General features: G+C 32.3%; 1 protein-coding gene across 3 annotated transcripts in view; it reads left to right on the top strand.

Annotated features, from left to right (window-relative positions):
* The window catches only part of LOC107670112 (glutamate receptor 4-like), a 101721-nt gene that overhangs the window by 53056 nt on the left and 31737 nt on the right, over window positions 1–16928 (top strand). For all 3 annotated transcript variants that reach the window (XM_016462603.1, XM_016462604.1, XM_016462605.1), the window contains exons 10-11: window positions 2666–2872; window positions 9406–9779. In XM_016462603.1, the coding sequence (XP_016318089.1) occupies window positions 2666–2872; window positions 9406–9779 (581 nt within the window). The remainder of the gene's footprint in view (window positions 1–2665; window positions 2873–9405; window positions 9780–16928) is intronic.

Raw genomic sequence — 16928 nt, 5'->3', positions numbered from 1 at the left:
GGAGAGAGAGAGAGAGAGAGAGAGAGAGAGAGAGCGATTGCTGAGTAACTGATAGCTGTAATTAGTGTAACTCCAGGCTGAGGAGACGTGAGGCGTGTTCCTCCTATGTAGCGTTCATTAACTGCAGACAGCAGCCCATCTATCTACACTGAAGCCTCACACGCATCCGTTCATGTTTGTGTCCATTCATTCCTTCTCTTTTCTTACTTTAATGTCCTTCTCTGAGTTTCAAGGAATAGTTCACTAAAAAATGAACATTTAATGAAACTTAACTCACCCTCAGGCCATCCGAGATGTAGATGAGTTTGTTTCTTCTTCGTCAGATTTGGAGAAATGTAGCATTGCATCAGTGTCTCAGCAATGGATGCTCTGCAGTGAATGGGTGCCGTCAGAATGAGAGTCCAAACAGTTGATAAAAACATCACAATAATCTACACCACTCCAGTCCATCAGTTAACATCTTGAGAAGCCACAAATCCATCATTAAGATGTTTTTAACTTCAATCCGTTGCTTCTGGCTAAAATATGAGTCCATAATCCATAATAACACTTCTCTCCTCTCGTCTCTCACATCAAAATCCACACACATTTGTCTAGAGCTGTTTTGGCTTGTAAATGGTGATCTGTGCAGATTTCTCTCCTGATTCAGACCAGACACTTTTTTCACTTTGGAGATCTGTATTTTATTATCTATATCTATTAACAGCATTAATGACATGCTGTCAATAACTACAGATAATAGCAATTAGCTCCAGTCTCATACGAGCATTTGTATAATGTGTTATAGTTCGAAATACCAAGTAGTTTGGTTTGGTTTCATATTTTTGAAATACCAAGTAGTTTGGTTTCATATTTTCATAATTTCTTTGCATTGCTGCCTTCTGTTCTTCTGTGCTTCTATTGATTGTATAGTTATATATTTACTTGCAAATATATAAATAAATCATCTAAAACTAAATTATAATTATATTTACTCAAAACACTTCTTGTTCAGTAAAGTTATTTATTTAATTAGTTAATGGTAAATATATAAATAATTTGTTTAAAAATAAATCACAAGTGTGTTTCCTCTAAATGCACTTTTTGTTTAGTAAATATACTTGCAATTTCTTTTTAAATAAGTTCATTTATACACTTCCTAGTAAACAAATAATTTATTAAAAAAATTACAAGTATATTCACTCTAAACAAAGTTTTCATTCAGTAAAATTCATTGTATTTACTCAAAACACTTTCAGTAAAATTATTTGATTATTAGCTATTACATATATAATAATTTATTTAAAAATAAATCACAAGTGTATTTCCTCTAAATGCACTTTTTGTTCAGAAAATATATTTGTAATTTCTTTTTAACTAAAGGATTCATTTATACACTTACTAGTACATATATAAATAATAATTTATTTAAAATTAAAATACAAGCAAACTTTCTGTTAAAAATATTATTTTATATATTCAATTGTAAATATATAAATAATTTATTTGGAAAAAAAATCACAAGTATATTTACTCTAAACAAACCTTTTGTTCAGTAAATACTTGTATTTTTTAAAAGCTAAATTAATTAGTAAATATATATAAATTCATAATTTATTTAAAAAGTATACTTAACTCTAAACACTCTTTGCGTTTATTTATACACAATAAAGGACAAGAAGAAATTATTTTCTAGAGTAAATCGACAGCACAACACACATGATGCGATCCATAGACATCAAGTCTAAAATAACTTGTAATATTCTTATAACATTACATTTACGTTCTGCTCTTGTGTGCCTTCCTATACAAATGAATGTGTTGAAGAGAAAAAGAAAACCAGGCTCCAGAATGAAGTGTGGTGATATTTCATTCAGTTTCTCCATTGAAGACCTCTATTTTATAAACAATGTAAAATAATTGACTGTCAAATGAATGTATTTGGACATTTACACTGTTTAAATGTATTATGTTGTTTCTCTGTCTAAATTATCCTTGCTTTAATGCTTAGAATGGTTTCTCTTGTCAGAAATGATCTCTGGATTTTATTTTCATTATATGAACTTGTTTACTGTAATTCGCTCTAATTAAATCATTTGATTGTCATTGCCCAGTTGATTATAGTGACTTAATATTTGCACTTTGCCTCTAATGGTTTAAATGTAAAGTGTTTTGGATTCTGTTATATAGTCATACACGTGTGGAAATGATTCAAATAAATGTTTTGATTTATAATGATAATCTTGTCAGTCAAACGTTTATTGGCCGCATTTCTAATGAGCATCACAAATACATATAACACTCATTTATGGCCCATAAAAGAGTGCAATGTTAGTATCCTACATATTTATGTATGCAATCAGCTCATGTATATAGCCCTGTGAACGCATGTTATGTGATTATGAGTATTAATGAAGTTACTATATTAAGAAAATAACTATCTATACTGGTGCTTTTAAGAACCTAGAAACCAAAACGCTGATCTGAAGAACCTTTTTAAGCTCTCCAAAGAACCTATAAAGCCAAAAATGATTCTTGAAAAGAAGTCAGTCTTCCAGATAACTTTTATTTTGAAAAGTGTAATTAATGATACAGTTGAATTTTGAGACCATCCCTGCCCACCTCTGTCTCTCTGTGTGTGTGTGTGTGTGTGTGTGTGTGTGTGTGTGTGTGTGTGTGTGTTTAGGAAGGACCGTACGTGATGCTGAAAAAGAACTGGGAGATGTATGAAGGAAATGACCAGTATGAAGGATACTGCGTGGATCTGGCGTCTGAGATCGCCAAGCACATCGGCATCAGGTACAAGATCTCCATCGTTCCTGACGGGAAATACGGAGCCAGAGATCCAGAGACGAAGATCTGGAACGGCATGGTTGGGGAGCTGGTGTACGGGGTGAGATATATACATATATATCAGCCACACAGGGTCATTTACATGTGTATTTACATTTTACAGATAATTCTCGTCGTGTTTTATCATGAACGTTACCTTTTTTTCCCACACATCAGTCTTTTTTCATGTGCATCAGATGGAAGAGCCTGGAAAATAGTTTTCCAACATGATTTCAGCTACAGAAGCTACATTTATGATATGATATGTTACAGAAATATTTTTTTTTAAAAATGGAGAGAAGAACATTTTTACTGGTAAATATACAAACATTTATATTTATGGAACAAAAAAAACTGTTTAATGTTGTGGGTTTTTTTTATAAATTGTTTATATATTTACCAGCAAAATGTAAAAAAAAATAAAATACAAGTATATTAAAATGTAATTTTCAAAATTAAAAAAAATATTTTGAAGTAACAAATTATTATATTAATTATATTATATTATATTATATTTAGGCCAAATTTTTTATTCGGTAAATATAATTGTAGAGTAAATATGCTTGTAATTTATTTTAAATGATTGATTTATGTTTTTATTAGTAAATATATAAGAAATGTATTTAAACAAAAATATATTTAAATTATATTTTATAATCTATTACATTTCTGGGAACACTTTACAACTTTCTAACACTTTATAACTTTACTTTATAATAAAGTTTAATTTGTTAGCAATAATTACCTACATAAGTTTACAATGAACAATACTTCTATAGCAGTTATTAATATTAGTTAATCGCAACATTTACTAATACATTTTTAAAATCAATCTGTTAACATTAGTAAACTCTGAACTAACATGAACAATTGGATTTTTATTAATTAACATTAACAGAGATTAATAAATGCTGTAAAAATATACTGTTTTTTGCTCAGTGTTGTTCTTTTTAACTAATACTAAATGCATTACATTTTGTTTTGGGGACCTTACAGCTGAAATGAAAATAAAATAAAAATATTAGATATTAAAAATGAGAAATGTTGCCTTGGCAACTAACTGTAATAAATAGATTTATGTTGAAGTACTAAAATTAATACAACTAAAACTGAAATAAAAAATATGTAAGCTAAACAGCAACATTAAAATATTAAATATTTATATAAAACATAAAAATAAACTATATATTTATATACTAAAACTTTAAATTTAAAAAATTTAAATTAATAATAATATAAGCTAATTCAAAATATTAATAAATACTGTAATAGTATATAAATAATTCTAAAATAATAATATATATACACTTTATTATATAATTTATATAGCCTATTTATAATGCATACAGTATATATATATATACATACATACATACATACATAAATAGTATAATAAATAGTACTTATATAATATATTCTAATAAATAATATATAAAATCTAAAACAGATGTTAACAAATGATTCCTTATGGTAAAGCATCACTAACAGAGCATTTGACATTCTGGCAAAACAGCAGGAGAAGCCGATTACTCATGTTTGCTCAAATTGTTTGCAGACAACTATTGACATATTTAATTTAATCATTGAAGTCAATTTGCATTTTTTATTTTCCACCAATAAGACGAGACACGTCCTAAAAATACAAAAAATAAACTAGAAAATTTGAGAAAGAAATTGGTTTCCATAAACCAACAGCACGATCTGTCATTACAGTATGTTAATGTTCGGTCTGCAGCAGAAGCGCGGCGGTTTGACCAGAAGAGTTTGGTCACGAGCGAGCGTTTGTATTGCCAGAGCTCAAGGCGTTTTCTCTTTTAAACGCAGCCAGAAGTATTAACACCATTATTCAGCATGCAAGTACATAAAATCAGTCACTCGTGCGTCGCCTCTCTGACATCTCGCTGCGACTCCAACAGCGAAAGGCAAACGCTCCTGCCGCCGAGTGTTAATGAGCTCAGCGAGAGGACAGATGCGCTTCTTACTGCCCCATTAAACACTCTCATCCACCAACCTGCTCTCTGCTAACACACACTCCACACGAGCATCCCGCACACAAAAATGCCTTTCACAGTCTCCACAGTGAGATTTAGAGGTTTGACAATAACATGTAAAGCTTTCATGAGAGAGCAGAGGGTGTTAAACAACGTTATTCGAGTGCTGCGTTCTGCTGTCAGATATTCTGTATAATGATCGCTAATCTGTGTATTTGGAGGATGTCTTCAAGGAATAGCTCAGCTAAAAATGAATTTAATGAAAGTTTATGCCATCTAAGATTGTAGAGGATTGGACAACTGTAGCATTGCATCACTTGAATGCTCTGCAGTGAATGGGTGCCGTCAGAATGAGAGTCCAAACAGCTGATAAAAACATCACAATAATCCACAGCACTCCAGTCCATCAGTTAATGTCTGGAGAAGACAAACGCTGAAACAAATCCATCAAGACGTTTTAACTTCAAACCATTTCTTCTGGCTAAAATACAAGTCTATGATTCATAATAACGCTTCCTCCAGTGAAACACAGTCACGTATAATCAAACAATTCCAGTTTGTGTGCAGTATTCATTTATCTGGCAAGTCTGTAATGGAGAAAAAAAAATCCTGTTGTTTTTACAGAAAAAGTTGCAACTTGCCATAATTATGTAAAATAATAATAATAAAATGAATTATAAATATAGTAAAATAAAAACAATTTAACAGAACACAGTTTAAAACTGCTGTAATTTTAAAACTTACATTTCAATAAAAATTAGAATGGTTGCCTTGGCAACTAACTGAACTAAAAATGGACTAAAACTAAAACTGAAATAAATAAAAAAAGCTAAATAGAAATAGAAAAAATATATTTAAAAAATGACAAAGGCACAAAATTAGTAGCCAAAAACAAAAATAATATTTTAAAAAGTTAATTCAAAATATTAATAAATACTATAATATTATATAAACAATACTAAAATAACACTGATGCCAACAAATAAGACCATTTGTAAAGCGTTATTTTTTTTACAACAGAGCATAAAAAACAGCTGACAAAACAGGAGAGAAGCTGATTACTCATGTTTGCTCAAACTGTTTGCAGATAACTACTGACTTGTTTCATTAAACCATAATGTAATTTAACCGTAATTATTAACCCAGCACAATGCTGAATTAGCATGACCACATTTCTACTCAAATCTGTTTTGAACCTTTAACAGCATTTTTTAATGTGGCATTTTTCCCAGTCTTTCACCATTGAAATTGTATTCATTTGTTACAGTGTCAATATGTCACAGTCACTTTGGCAAAATAAAACCCTTCAGGATGATCCTGATCATTTTTCAGGGTTTATTTTGAGGAAATGACTGGCTAAATGTAAATTCTCCTTTACATCTTAAATGCAAAATTTAAAATGATATATTTAGGTATTTCACCTACAATTTTGAAGCAATATCAAAAAGCAGAGACTGATCGCTGATATCGAGGAAAATGTGCAGCAGACTTGACAGCCAGCCAGATTTGTTTAAAACATTACATAAAAATGACCCAAAAGCCAGACTGTTTTGATTACATCACTGTCAGTTTTAGGAGGAAAAGTTCATTCGTTTATTCACTTATAAAAGATGTTAAGTAAACTGCATTCAGCAGCATAATTTACATAATTTGCATTACATTTTCCTCGCCGTTCGAAATGAAAATGATCAGACACAAAGACTGAGGACTGAGAAAGAATACATAATTGAAACAATTGTGTTTTCGTCTCTGGCTGTGCACAAAAACCGTACTGTGTAATATGATTCAAACAAATGACTCTGAAGAGCAGGTTCTTTTAACGAATCGGTCAGAGAAGTTCATCAATTTACACTGATTTAATGACTGGATGATAATAATTAAGTGTGTGTGTGTGTGTGTGTGCGTTTTTGTGACAAATGAGGATATATATATATATAATAAATTATAAAATATGATCATTTTTATATGAACTTTTATAAATAAAATATTTATATTATCATTTTCATATTAACTTTTATATGTAAATACATAAATATGATTGTACTGTGTATATTTATTATGTATATATAAATACATACACATACTGCATATATTTTGAAAATATTTACATGTTTATACATTTATTTATTCATATACTTATATTTTATATTATATATAAATATATTTAATATATAAATATAGCATATTTTTCTTAAATACATACATGCATGTGTTTGTATTTATATATACATAATAAATATACACAGTACACACACATATATTATGTAAACAAAAACTTTTATTTTGGATGCGATTAATCATGATCAATTGTTTGACAGCACTTTATATGTAACTATATATATATTATTACTATACTATATTCTTACTATATTATGCATAAACTTTTGTACATAAAACATTTATTTATATTTTATCATAAAAATATTAATGTCAATTAAAATGTTTCAGAATGATTTAATGATTGCATTATATATTACTATATTATGTATAAACTGTTACTTTATACATAAAACTTTTTTACATTTATATTTATATTGTATTAAAACATATATAAATTAAAATGTTTCAAAATATTAAAAAATACACTTTTTTTCAGTGTATAGTAAGGACTAATTTTTTTATTGATTTTTTTTGTTTGTTTTGTACACAGCCGTGCAATATTGTGTTGTTGGATCATTTTCAAATCCGTTTTTCTTTTTTTGCTTTGCACGACATTAATCTTAACGCTGCTGGGTTTGGTTCAAGGCTTAAAACTCCTCATTGAAGAATTTTTTGCAACAGCTGGGGAAAATAAATGGCAAACACATTTCCAGCACCAAGGCCGCTGAAAAAGCACACACACACACACACACACACACACACACACACACTCTTATTCAGAGGAGGATGTCACACACAACCGAATCGTTCATGCTTTACAGTGCATGCGAATTGAGACATTATTCACATGAAATTACAAGAGCCAAATCTTTTCTTCTTTTCAGCTTGCAAAATTGCAGAAAACGTTAATTACGAGCTGTGGGCTCCTTGAGGGATTATTCGGGAAAAAAAATACAGAACAGCATTTTGGAATGAAAACCCGCTCAGCGTCAGACTCTGCATTGAACAGTTCATCTCTCGACGTGTTTCATGGATTCTGAATCCGACCTCTCGCTGGCACGAACACAGGATCGCTCTCTCTAATGCCACAGGCCTCTAATTAAATCTAGCAGCGAAACAACTTCTTGTATTCCTACAGGAGGGCCAAAAGATGGCCGACTTTCACAGCGACCTTTCACTGGTATTAAACCACTGAGCCGCTGTAAATATTACTGTCGCAAGTCCCTCAGATGCCCGTTCATTGATAAGACCATCTCCATTCACAACCGCTCAAATCCTGGGCTTTTTATAAACTTGCAATATGCTGTAAATGTGATATAAAAAGGAAGTGCATTGCAATTTTTTTTTCTCAAGGACTTTTATCATTTAAACCCCTTAAAGAAGGAGATGGTGGAAAGTAATGGGCTGTAAAGACAGTGTTTGAACAGTTACTGGTGAACGTGTTTTTTTTGTGTGAAATTGCACCATTGGGTTCTTGAGGTTCTGGTGACCTTAAAAATAAATGGGTCAGACAGACACAGAAACGAGTCATTTCTGCTGTCGTTTCTCTACATAAAAGAGGCATATTCTACAGTTTTAAAGTATTTTGTCCATGAAAAGTCCACAAAATTTTAATGTTTCTTAAAATGTATGATTTTTTTTTATAGATTTTTTATTTTTTTTTATTCAGCAAGGATGCACTAAATTTATCAAAAGTGAAAGTAAAGACATCGATAATGTTATAAAAGATTTCTATTTCAAATAAATGCTGTTGTTTTGAACTGTCTATTCATTAAAGAATCCTGAAAAATAAAATGTATCACGGTTTCCACAAAAATATTGGGCAGCACAACTGTTTTCAACATTGATAATAATCAGAATTGTTTCTTGAGCAGCAAATCAGCATATTAGAATGATTTCTGAAGATCATGTGACACTGAAGACTGGAGTAATGATGCTGAAAATTCAGATTTGATCACAGAAATAAATTACATTTTACAATATATTCACATAGAAAACAGTTATTTCAAATAGTAAAAATATTTCACAGTTTTACTGTATTTTTTACATTTTTGATCAAATAAATGCTGCCTTAGTGAATAGAAGAATCTTCTTTCAAAAACATTAAAAAACTCATTTACTCACCCTCATGTTGTTCCAAACAAAGACTTGCTTTATTCTGTGGAAGATAAAAGATGGTGTTTTGAAGAATGTCTCAGTGTTTTTTTATCAGTACAATGAAAATCAATGAGGTCCAATTTTGTTTGGACCTCAACAATCTTACAAATACATTATTTTGTGTTTTGAAATGACATGAAGGCAAGTAAACAATGACAAAATATACAACAAACAACTGAAAACGATTTTTAAAAAATCACCTCAATGTTTGCATGAGACTTTGAAATAATGTTTTTTTCTCCAGTTTTGACATCAAAAACTACTAATTTTTGCAGCTTCGTTTCAATAAATAATCTAAATAGGAACGCCACGTTCTGAACCTCTGAATGTTTTCGTTCCTCCACAGAAAGCGGAAATCGCTGTGGCCCCTTTAACCATCACTCTGGTCCGGGAGGAGGTGATCGATTTCTCCAAGCCCTTCATGAGTCTGGGCATCTCCATCATGATCAAGAAGCCTCAGAAGTCCAAACCGGGCGTCTTCTCCTTCCTGGACCCGCTGGCCTACGAGATCTGGATGTGCATCGTGTTCGCCTATATCGGCGTTAGCGTGGTGCTCTTCCTGGTCAGCCGCTTCAGCCCGTACGAGTGGCACACCGAGGAGCCCGAGGAAGGCTCCGACGGTCCGCCCAGCGACCAGCCCCCCAACGAGTTCGGCATCTTCAACAGTCTCTGGTTCTCCCTGGGCGCCTTCATGCAGCAGGGCTGCGACTTCACACCCAGGTGAGAGCGTGTCTGATGCAGAATGACAGTGCTGTGCCATTCATTGAAATACAGTTGAGGTCAAAAGTTTTCAGAATCTGCTAAATGTTATTATTTTACCAAAATAAGAGGGATCATACAAAATGCATGTTATTGTTTATTTAGTACTGATCTGAATAAGCTATTTCACATAAAAGATGTTTACATATAGTCCACAAGAGAAAATAATTTTGAATTTTAGTTGAATTTATACAAGTAAAAAAAAGCTCCTTTCTGATTCTGGATACTGTGTTGTTACCTGAATGATCCACAGCTGTGTTTTTTGTTTATTCAAAAAGTTTTCACCCCCGGCTCTTAATGCATGGTTTTTCCTTCTGGAGCATCAGTGAGTGTTTGAAGCTTCTGTAATAGTTGCATATGAGTCCCTCAGTTGTCCTCAGCATGAAAACATGAATCTCAAATTCATACAGTCATTGTTGGAAAAGGTTCAAATACACAAACAGCGGGCAGTTTAACTGTTCAGGACAAACAAGGGACTTATGAACAACTATCACTAAACAAAACATAGCTGTGGATCATTCAGGTAACATGAAGCCAGCAGAAAAAACAATCCGCACACGGTCAAATGCAGGGCAAAACCTCCTCAAAAAATCTTTATATGCTTAATCAGAAGCCGTAAAAAAGTGCAAAGTACAAAAGTGAAAAGTGCAAAACGTTTTCAAAACAAAAGCTCTTCCTCAGTGCCACATTGATTAGTGCACACCTGCACCCATTATAACATCAATATTCACCATGGACATCATAATATGTACGCAGGCACAAAAACAGCACCATACAATATATCCAATTTTACCTTAAGACATTCCTATAAATATATTATAATGGTAAAAATTCCTTAATGCAAAAATACCTTAATACATTATTAATGTAAAATGCAAAAAATGTTTCATACATAATTTTACCCATAGATCTTATAAATGTTTCCTGTATACATACATCACAAAAAAACAATTCAAAAACAATTCCTCATTCATACCAAGGGGATATAAAGATCTCAAATCAAAAATCCATTTGCATTCTCTTTGTAAAAGACGGCGTTCCATGTCACCACCCCTTCGAAACTGTGGTATTATATATGTTCTATTACCGTAAAATCCAAGTCCGCTATGGAATGTGCCGCTTCATTGAAATGACGAGCTACCGGAGATTTTATGTCCTTTCACCTAATGGAGCTCATATGTTCGATAATACGCATTCTGATCGATCTACTATTTTTTCCCACATACTGTTTATGACGCACACAAGTCAACAGATAAATGACATTAGTGGATGCACAAGTGGTAAACTGTCTCATACAATACACTCGATCTGTCACGCAACTCTTGAAAGACACCTTTGAACAGAATGGAGATGTGTACATTTTTCTTATTTTGCCTAAATATCTTTTTTTTTTTAATTTAGTACTGCCCCTCAGAGGCTACAGAAGATTTCCCAGAAGACAAAATAAGTTAAATTTACCCCATTCTTCAAATTCAAAAAGTTTTCACCCCCGGCTCTTAATGCATGGTTTTTCCTTCTGGAGCATCAGTGAGTGTTTGAAGCTTCTGTAATAGTTGCATATGAGTCCCTCAGTTGTCCTCAGCATGAAAACATGAATCTCAAATTCATACAGTCATTGTTGGAAAAGGTTCAAATACACAAACAGCGGGCAGTTTAACTGTTCAGGACAAACAAGGGACTTATGAACAACACACAAGTCAACAGATAAATGACATTAGTGGATGCACAAGTGGTAAACTGTCTCATACAATACACTCGATCTGTCACGCAACTCTTGAAAGACACCTGTTTTCTCCGTATATATTTATAAGCGGCACATTTACGACAGGCATAAAAGCCTACTTCATTACCAATACGATCTCTTTTCTTGTTACCCGCAAAAGTGTCTGATCTTACAAGATAATCTCTTATGTTCTTCGCTCTATAATGCGAGAATAACGGGGGGTCAGAGAAAAGGCGTGCACATACAGGATCGCTGGTTAGAATGTGCCAATGTTTTTTAATCCCATCCTTAATCTCACGACTATGTTTTGAATATGTTGTAGAACAGATAACAGAGAATGCATTAGATTTGACTTTATTACAAATCCGTGCATTCAGATAAGGTTTCATGTTGCACATTTACCCTCGAATCCTCTCCAGTGCATCATCCAACCACTTATTAGGATAACCCCTAAGGGTAAACTGTTTATACATTCCCACAATCTGTTTCTCAAACTCAAGAATTCTCCATGCAAATTCGTTTTAAACGGAGAAATTGCGTATAAGGCAATGCCTTCTTCAAATAGGTTGGATGAGCACTTGTAGCGTGCAAAAGGCTGTTTTTATCAGTAGGCTTTGTATATAGTGTGGAGATCAAGGACCCTGATTTGAAAGAAACTCTAGTATCAAGAAAAGATACAGAAACGGTATCCACTTCTACATTAAATTTAATCGAATCCACCAAATTGTTAAGATGCAAGATACAATCATCTAGCTTGTTCCTGGAACCCTTAAAAATACAGAATACGTCGTCAACATATCTTTTCCACAACACGATGTTACTCAAAAACGGATTATTATCCCAAATGTATCTCTCTTCCAAATAGCCCATAAATAGGCATGCATAATCAGCAGAAAACTTAGAACCCATAGCAGCGCCCTGTTTCTGTAAGAAATATTCATCCTCAAACATGAAATAGTTTTTCTCTAAAAGCAATGAGATCCTATCCAAAACAAACTCGGAAGGAGGAGATTCCTCATTCCTTTGCTCCAAGAAACACTTCATAGCCTTTAAACCTTTCTTATGGGGAATATTCGTATATAGCGAGACAACATCCATGGTTGTAAGATAGAGTTCGGACACATCCTGCTCAAAATGTATGTTATTCAACTGCTTTAGAAAGTCACCCGTGTCCCTTAAATACGACGGAAGATTCTCCACTAAAGGTCTCAAAACTCGATCTACATATTGAGACATAGGTTCTATCATAGGATCATTCAGGTAACAACACAGTATTAAGAATCTTTTGAACGGGGTCATTTTTATAAATTCAACTATTATTTTCTTTTGTGGGCTATATGTAAATGTCTTTTATGTGAAATGTCTTATTCAGGTCAGTACTAAATAAACAATAACATGCATTTTGTATGATCCCTCTTATTTTGGTAAAATAATTAACATTTTGCAAATTCTGAAAGGGGGGTGTAAACTTTCGACCTCAACTGTAACGGCACTAAGCCATATTGTGATTTTCTCAAAGGCTGCAATGTAATTAAATAAATGCATGTGATGCATGAAGTGTGGCACTGTGTTCATTTACATGTGAACATTTTGTGCCGGTGTTTTCAGTGTCTCGGTTTGCAGTAAATGTTGCTTTGTAAATGTAATTTTGTAGTAAATGCAGCTTTGGTTGCTTTATAAGGTGCACTTTAACATGCAACAAGTGCCAACTATCTTCACAAACTTATAAACCTGCTGTTGTCAAAAAGAGAAGCTTTAAGGACTCCCTGCGGTTTTCTGTTAAAAAAAAAACCTTGATGGTTTATTAGTATTGTAGTATTGTAATTTTAGTGTACTGTGAAACAAAATTATTATTGTTGCTGTTATTATTATATATTTCTGAAATACTAGATGTTTTTTTTTATTTTACAGAGAAGCAGAATTACAATAGTAATATTTCATATTTTGTTTAATATTTTTATTTAGTAATATAATAATAATAATACAAACAACAGCAAAACAACAACAACAATAATAATAATAGTAATAATAATAATAACAATAATAATTATTATTATTATAAAATGCAACATTCCAACAATCTTCTCAAATGTATAATAATAATAACTTGGTAATTGTAACTTAATTGTGAGATATAAACTCAGAATTGTAATATATATACTTGTATATAATTCTGAGAAAAAGTCACTTTATATCTCACAATTGTTTTATTTGTTTCCACCACAGAATTAAAAATAAAAAAGATAACTGCAACTTTTTAATCCCACAATTCTTACTTTCTCGCAATTATGAAATTCTCACAGTTCTGAACTTTCTTCTCAGAATAGCACGTTTATATCTTGCGAATCTTACTCTTTTCTCAGAATTGTGAGATATAAATTCAGAATTGCAAGAAAAAAAGTTGTGAGATCAATTTTAAAAAGTAAATGTAGTACTTTTTTTTATCCAGTGATGGAAATGGGCTTCCAACAATATTTTCCAACGAAAATAATACTTTAATTTAATAATTGAATTTAACACTTGAATTTACCACATTATTACTAATATTCATTCAATATTTATTTGTTTGCTTGTTTGTTTTTTTAGTCTATGATCACCCTAATAACTTTCTTAATTTACTTTCTCACATTTACATTTAGTCATTTTGCAGACGCTTTTATCCAAAGCGACTTGAGCATTGGTTTTTTCCCACCACAGCTGTCAGAAATCTCTCCAGTAGGCATGATCTCTAGTAATGCACACGGCAGATATTTTCTGCTCTAAAGTGGATAATTCCTGTGCTTTTGTCTGCGCTTGGCCTAAAGGCTGCCCAGAAGCGCAGGCACGAAATTAAAGTTGGACTTTGCCGTCTGCGTCCGGGAAGAAACCGCAGGCTCACCGTCTCCGCTTCCTTCAAGACAAACATTAAACTTTCATCCCTGCAGCTGAATGGCAGAAAATCACACTTTATTTTTAGAATATTTATAAGAATATAGCATTTTATTATTGATAGCCGGAGAATGCGGCGTGATGAAAAATTGATGTTCGGGGGCTGGGGAAAGGCAGCGCCTCTGAACGGCACAAAATTACCAGAGTCTGTCCCAAAAAACCAAACAGAAGGAGAGCGACGAGCGCTGCTGTGAATGTGAGAATGTGATCTGCTGTAACAACGCTTTCACACCCTTTCTTATGAAACATTTACGCTGCCATATCATGGCTCGCTGTGTGTTAAACCTGTGTCTGGAAGCACGCAGAATTACCCTTACTAAATGACATGGTTCCTGCCAAACGCCGGGCGGTTTGACCCGCAGAGGCACACAGATACCCGCCGGCCGCTGAGGGCGTTTCTGAGAGGTTAATGGTGTCAGAAGCGTTCAGATTTTCAGAACCAGTGGCACTGACATTAGCATTAGCCTGGTCAGCAGCTCTGTGCATTAAAGTACATTACTGATCCACACACACACACACACAGTCCGACTCTCTCATACATTACCCATAAAATATACAGAGAGACTGAGCTATTTTTAAAATGAATGTACTTCACTTTCTATTATTTAAATTAATGAATACTGTGGCACTATTACAGTTAAAGTCAACTTGAAATCACTGTTGACCCCATTTACCTTCTTTTTTTTTTTACAAGAAAAAAAGACACACACACACACACACACACACACTTATATGTATACTGTATATATATACACACACACCTATATATACACATATACATACTAAAACTATATATATATATATATATATATTATAACTAAAATATAATTAATATTAACTAAAAAATAAGATTTACTTAAATGGAATATTATTTTAAATTTTCAACATTTTATCTCAGGTACATTTATTCTTTTCAACATATATTTTAATTTAACTTAAACTAAAATCACTCAACTAAAATTTAAAATAAAATTTTCAATGATACTAAAATTACACAGTTTATATATATATATATATATATATATATATATATATATGAGCTTATTGTACACAATTAATCAGTCCATAGTATTCTGAAGAAGAAAATTATGTACATAATCATTCATCAAAACGCAATAACTTACGACTCTGCAGTGACTGTTCAGTTGATCATCATCAAGGCCATGTTGTCAGGGAAAAAAATGTCAGTCTAAAAATGGATCAATCAAATAATGAATAAAATCAACATTATTTCTAACAGAAGGCTAAAGCTTTGCAAATGAAGTTTCATGTTGTCTAAATCACACTGAAGCACACACACACACGTTTGTTTTGTAAGTGTAATTTTGCACAGATGCCCACTAAACAATCAAGGGAATGTGTCTTTCTGTAAACAGCAGCTGCAGCAAATTGATTCTCCATTATCAAGTCTCACATGGGGCGAGTGAACATGCAAAGAGGCAGGACTATTTGTCCTTCAATTTCGCTTGGGTTTCTGCCCCTCGTTCTCTCTCTCTCTCTCTGTCTGTCTGTCTGTATCTCTCGCTCATGTTCTCTTCACTGATATCAGGACATTCCATCAATATCTCCCGCTGCAGGTTGAATTAGGCTGTCAGTCAGGCAGACAGAGAGAGAATTGCACACCTATTCTTGAACAAATCAAATTTTTTTGCCTCAGATTTTAAAAAATCCTTTCAGAAACAGGTCACACTTTACGTGAAGTCTGCATACTGTGTAATGCATTATAGAGAAATCTTTATTCATTATCAATAGTGTCAACCAGTGTGTTTTTAAATAGTTGGTGATGATAATGAAATCTAGAATGCAAAGTGGCCGATATAATGGCATTTAATAATGGCAAATGAAATAGTCATAGAAAGCATATATTACCATTTTCTTACTCAAAATTCACTAAAACACTGAAAACAGAAAATGTATTTATTTTTTGCTGACAAGATTGACAGTAGATTTTGAAAATAATCTGAGAAGAAACAAATGCGTTTTATCATCAACTTGACGTACTAAAATAACTGAACTAAAAATAAATAAAAAAATTATACAGACATATTTTTTTTAAATCCATAACAAATAAAAGACAAAAACACACAACAAAATTACTAAAACTACATTTAAAATGATAACAGAAAAATAAACAAAAATATTTAAAAAAAAAAATTAAATATGAATAGAAATTATAATAGTATTTCAATGATAATATAATAACACTGCTAACAACTATATTTAAAAAAATTCTACATTTGATTTCAGGTAGTTACCAAGGCATTTTCATTTAATTTAACTTGATGTACGAAAACAACTAAAATAAAAAATTTATAAAAAAAATTAAATAGACACAAAAAAAATCTAAACCTTTTAAAAATTACAAAAACACAGCAAAATTTCTAAAACCTGAACTACGAGGAACATAAATAGACCAAAAATGTTAATAGAAACGTCTCGGTTACGTATGTAACCCTCGT

The sequence above is a fragment of the Sinocyclocheilus anshuiensis genome, unplaced genomic scaffold (genome assembly GCF_001515605.1).
Source record: "Sinocyclocheilus anshuiensis isolate Anshui unplaced genomic scaffold, SAMN03320099.WGS_v1.1 scaffold48, whole genome shotgun sequence".
NCBI classification, from domain to species: domain Eukaryota; kingdom Metazoa; phylum Chordata; class Actinopteri; order Cypriniformes; family Cyprinidae; genus Sinocyclocheilus; species Sinocyclocheilus anshuiensis.
This window is presented reverse-complemented; position numbering and strand designations above follow the sequence as displayed.